The 5522-nt window shown below is 49.3% G+C and overlaps 2 protein-coding genes across 2 annotated transcripts in view; one reads left to right on the top strand and one right to left on the bottom strand.

Annotated features, from left to right (window-relative positions):
• Positions 1-1880: 1880 nt before the first annotated feature.
• Positions 1881-2223, top strand: H310_14198 (hypothetical protein; the record flags this gene model as incomplete). The annotated part of the gene is made up of 2 exons (XM_008882007.1): positions 1881-1937; positions 1963-2223. The coding sequence occupies 2 exons, from the start codon at positions 1881-1883 to the stop codon at positions 2221-2223; spliced, it is 318 nt and encodes a 105-aa protein (XP_008880229.1).
• Positions 2224-5121: 2898 nt separating this feature from the next.
• Positions 5122-5522, bottom strand: part of H310_14197 (hypothetical protein) — a gene marked incomplete at both ends in the record, with an annotated part of 609 nt that continues 208 nt past the window's right edge. The window contains one exon of the mRNA XM_008882006.1: positions 5122-5466. Coding sequence (XP_008880228.1) covers positions 5122-5466 — 345 coding nt within the window. The remainder of the gene's footprint in view (positions 5467-5522) is intronic.

Genomic DNA, 5522 nt, shown 5'->3' with positions numbered 1-5522 from the left:
ACCTCGAGCACTGCACGAAGTACTGCGTTACTCGCCAATGGCCGCTTTCGCATGATTAAGTAGAAGCGAGCGATGCGTTCTTTGCAGCTCGCAGGGCAGCCGGTCACGAACGTGAGAGCACGTCACCACACAGCAGTCCGACGTTTTGTGTGAATAAACCCAACGGCGAGTGGCGAATCATGCTCGCCTTAAATAAGCTCAACGCTGCCACCATTCTGGCGCAAACACCCACCCCGCAAAGTTGTGATTGTCGACGGCATGGGTCGATTCACCATATTCTCCACCATCGACTGGCGAGATGGTTACATCAAATCTTCATGCGCCTTTGTAACGTGCAAAGGCCGCCGTCTCGACAACTAGTTGGATGCTTTGGGAGTGGCTCGTGATATCCCAAGGTAATCCAATGGTCTTGCACCATTCAATCGCTTGGTGGCGGCCGAGTTCCGCCATCTCCGCGACTTTTCTCCGTCATACTTTGACCACATATACATCCACAGTCGTGGTTCTGACTGAAACTGAGACCGAATTCGACGTTCACCGTCGCCATCTTTGCGCGGTCCTTACCATCCTTCGTGAGAATGGATTGTATGCCAACCGTCCAAATATTTGTTTGGGGTCGACGAAATCCCTGCCCTTCGAGACCTCTTCGGTATTCCCGGTTGCCGGACTGATCTCAACAAAGTCAAATCCTTCGTCGCATAGCCAGTTCCCTCTCACGGTTTTGCCGACATCGCGAGCCCCTCATTTGGTTGTTCGTCAAAGGTGCCCCCTGGATTTGATCGAGCAAGTGTCATTCCGCCTTCAACGCCCTCAAGGCCAGTCTCAAGAGCCCCCCATTTTTTAGTTTCAGGACTTTTCCGAGCCGTTCTGCATCGTCTGTGACGCTTCCCAATACTTCATCGGTTGTTGCTTGTTGCAACCAACCTGACGCAGATGGCCGCTAGCGTTCCGTATCGTATTGAAGCTTCAAACTAGACGCAGCCGAGCGATCATACCCCGACCATGATCACCCGCTCTCGATCAAGTACGCGCTCACCAAGTTCCGCGTTTACCTCATTGACTCGGATCCCTTCATCGTTTATACTGTACATATCACGCGTCGTTGCGGACTTCGTCAACTCACCCCACTTGTCAGCTCGCATGGTTCGCTTGTTATCCTTCTTCGCCGAATATAACTTCTGGGTTCCGTACAAACCGGACAAAGAACACCGTCCTCGTTGACGCCCTCTCTCGGCGTCCTGATTACACCTCGTAACTGGGTTTTTCCTTCATTGGCTTCATCTACTCTGATCTCGATCATCGCATCCGCACTGCCTACTCCATCGACACGGTTTGCTCGACCGCGTGTAGTCGTCTCGAAGGCGATGCCTTCGAGCCTTCAAAGCCTCGGCGCTCACCGTCCTTGTTCCATAACTACTCTATTCGCGATCCGCTAACAGCTTACACAGGACACGCCTCCGCGCGATGTTTTCCCTGGGGATCCTGCCTTTCGCACCTCCCTTTGCGTGCGTACCACGATTCACCCGGTGGTGGCGACTTTCGCTGATTCAGAGTGTACGCTGTGTTATCCCGTTCGAACTGGTGGCCTCGCCAATACAAGGCTGCTGTACGCCACGTTTCCCGCTCCGGCGCTTGTTTGTGCACCAGGATCACGACGTCATCTAAGGCACCTCTGCACCCATTGCAGATTCCCGATGACCTTAGGTCATTTGTCAGCAGGGATTTGTGATTGGCCCACGCGACGCTCGTGACAGGTATCATAGTTTATATCGGCAGGGCGGGTATCATAGTTTATATCGACAGGGCGTCCAAATATATCGTGGCCGTTCCAGTACTGTAGTCCGTCAGCGGCATCGACGCCGCTCGCCGTTTCTTCGACCATGTCTTTTGTCGATTTGGCCTCCCGCGGTCCATCGTATCGAACCGCGACCCCAACTGTACACCTCACTTTGGTTGGCTCAGTTTGAGCTCTATGGCACTGTCCTCGCCATGTCTACGTACGACCACCCCAAGTCCGGCGGTCAGACTGAACGCGCCAAGCGCGAACTTGAAGACATCTTGCGTGTGTATTTGATGGCGCAGCCCTCCGCCTCGTGGGCAATGCTTCTTCCCCACGCCGTTGTGTACAATTCGTTCATCCAGGCCTCCATGTGCTTTTCTCCCCGTTATGCCGTCCTTGTATATCATCCACGCTTCCTTCAGCTTCTAGATAGCTCCGTTTAAGAGGGGGGTCGCTTCCTGTCGTTCCTCCGGCGATAGAAGTGATCACCGCAACCTGCTACCTCCCCGCTTGCTCCGTCAAGGACCAGTTGGACTTCCTTGTCCATCGCATTCTGTCATACAACAGATCAAGGACGACCTCGCGCTTGCTCAGCAACGGCAAGCGACCCAATCCAACCGCCATGGTAGCTCAAACCCGGAGATATTTTCGAGGGTATTTCTCAAAAGTCCAACGAGTGGATATATCATTCACGAGGGTCCATGTTGAACGGTCGTGAGGCATTTCTATTCCACATCGTCCACCGCAGCATGATTGGCTAAAAGTCTCATGAGCTGGAGGACGCTCCTTGCCTAGCATGATGGACCGGATGTACGTACATGAGTATACATCGAATTCGCTGGGTCATACCGCTCGGTGACTGTCGCGCTCGCTGTGGCGTTGTGGACGGCGGGTGTGGTCGGTTGCTGGGGGCACTGAAATTCTGGGATGGAAGGGGACTAAAACCCACCTGCGACTTACATCCAAGGTTTTTAAGCTCATAAGTCTTTTAGTCAATCATGCCGCGGTGGCCGTTTTGGAATAAAAATACCTCACGACCGTTTAACTTGGACGATCGCGAGGAATATTTCCACCGTTGGACGATCTTGAGAACTATCCTATTTTCTATCGGCGACTTCGTTCTCCTCCACAAATCTGCCCTGCTATTGCCACGCTTTGCGCTTGAGCTGTAGTATCAGCTTCAAGCAATCGACGCTGCCCTTCCTCCTTCTCGCCCTTCTGTTCGCATATCACGTCGTTCACGCAGCAATTGTTCATCGGTCCAATGAACCCAACGTTTGGTCAGCACCTTCTAGCATTCCTTGAGCCGCGATCCGCTCGAGTTCCGCTTGACCTTCGGGTCGTATCATCCAACTCGAGGCCGCCTACACGGCGTTGTACGACTCAGGCCAATCCGCTTCTTCTTCGCCGGTCAAGTCAACGAGTAGAACTTTACCCTCCTCACCATCGGTGGTGGCCTCGTACGCCTTGCGCTTGCCTGCCGGGTTTGAAGTTCCCCCTGATATTACGGGAATGTTGATGGCTGTACAGTGAGCGAAGGAAAAATGTCCTCAGTGGTACTAGAGAAATATCTTGAAATTTATATTGGGAAAAAAATTACTCTTAACGAGAATTGAGAGTATTATTATTCAAGCTGGTTTGAATTAAGTCTTATCCACGATTATTGGTAGAAAATACATCATTTAATGCTCCGCAACGACCACGACGATGAGCAACAAATACTATAATATTTCTGAAAACTGCAAATATCTTGAAAATGCTGTATATTTTCAAGTGACAAACAGGGGTGAACCTGCACAGGGGTGTCCCTGGCAACGCATCTTCGAATAAGGGAGTGACGATTTTACGTGGCATGTCCTCCCAGGCTTCAATAGTGCGCTTAACCATAGCCATGAGTGTTTTGGCTGCAGACAAAACCGGCTTTTCGTGAAGCCACTTGTAACGAAGGTTACTCTTTAATGGTTCCGTGACACCAACGTCCAAAGGTAGGATAACACATGCCCAATTATTGGGCAATGTTTTCCAAATGGCTAGACAATTCAGACGACATCATATCGTGAGACGCCACAGACACATAAATTGTCAAAACAAATATTTTGCCTGTATCAAGGATACTTCCTAATTGCCTCTGAGTTCCTGGTATATGTTTTCAACATGCATGACTACTTGTGGAAGACAAAATATGTTGAGCGTCAGTGAACAATAGGTTATTGTGACCACGTGTAGGTAAGGCCCATCAAGAGACACCACAACGGACATGCCGATGAAGTTCCAATGCACACTGACTTTACGGCATGACGTAGATCGACGTTATGGAATCATCCCTGTACCACACCAGCTTCAAGCGGGAGCTCAACGGCGTGAGCTACTTTTCGTACTGTTTGTAAACTTGTTGCAGTATTGAATCTTCCAACGTAGGACAGTTTGCATGACGTAACATGATTATATTGTACGATTGCAACATATTGCTACAACGAGGATAAAATGAGCGGGTTAATGCGGATAGTATATCCAAGATAATCATGTATGATATCATGTACAAGGTCGTACGAGTATTTGTCACCCTTTGGCTAATACTAGATCAATTTCTTCTTGCAGTTAAATAGTGCGACTATATTCAAATTGCAAAATATGATGAATTACCACTGGGGACATTTTCTCGTCGTTACTAGTACCTGTATCCACCAAGTCACCCATGTCCATCACTACAATGAACCGAGAAAATATTCGCAAGCGTTGTACCATCGATAAATTTGCAGTGGGATGAGTTAATTTCCCTCACTAAACCAGAAGAAAAATTGCTTCTTAGTCCATGATTGGGTAAATATGCTTAAGCGTCTTTCGTGATCTCTGATTGGTTCAGACTCAATGTCAGTCCACGATTGGACAAATACTAAATAGATATGGATGTTTCTGATTGGATTATTTGAGACGCTCTCAATTCAAACATTGAAATGCCAAGTTCCGTCCTTCCGAAGCGCGCTTAACGCCGTTACCCAGTTAACAGTGGTCGAACGCATTGACCGACCTTCCGGATAATTCATTAAATTCCAGATATCACAACCTCTTCGGTGCTTTTGCAGTAAATATTATTCATTTCGAAAAGTATTGACTGTTAGAGGAATTACTCATCACCTTCGTAGTCTCCTAAGGTGCATTCGTCGCTGCTGTCGCCATCACTTTCAATTTAGCTGTCTGAGGAGAATTGAATTCCAACCGCACCGTCTGCTTCGTCGACGGAGTCCAGGTACGCGGCCATTTCCACCACTTTCCGATCTGTATGGTCAATGCAGTCGAAAATCACACTGCTCGGTAGGCGATCAAATTCATGATCAAGCCACTCACGCATCAGAGAACATCGTGGTATCGTACAGTCGCCCAACAGCGCCCTTGACGTAGGACCAAATCATTTCGATAGGTTGCAAGTCACTGTGATACGGTGGCGTGAAAACGACGTGATGGCCACAACCCATGGCCATCTGCACGATGACAGGTACGATGTTGGCTTCGATGTGGGCTTTTAACTTGGCCCACAAAGTTGATCGGTATTCTTTGACGTCCAATTCGATGCCGTAGGCGGAGCACGATTGCGTCATTCGTGCCTTCATCCACGATCCTGAAGGGGTGTCGTCCGGTAGACCCTGGTTGTACTTGGCGTTGTCTAACACGATGATCGCGTTGGATTTCTGCAGAGCAGCGACGTCGTCAAGCAAGCGTTGAAACCATGCAACGAAGTATGCAT

This window comes from Aphanomyces invadans (assembly GCF_000520115.1).
Source record: "Aphanomyces invadans strain NJM9701 unplaced genomic scaffold supercont1.62, whole genome shotgun sequence".
In the NCBI taxonomy this organism is placed as follows: Eukaryota; Oomycota; class Saprolegniomycetes; order Saprolegniales; family Verrucalvaceae; genus Aphanomyces; species Aphanomyces invadans.
This window is presented reverse-complemented; position numbering and strand designations above follow the sequence as displayed.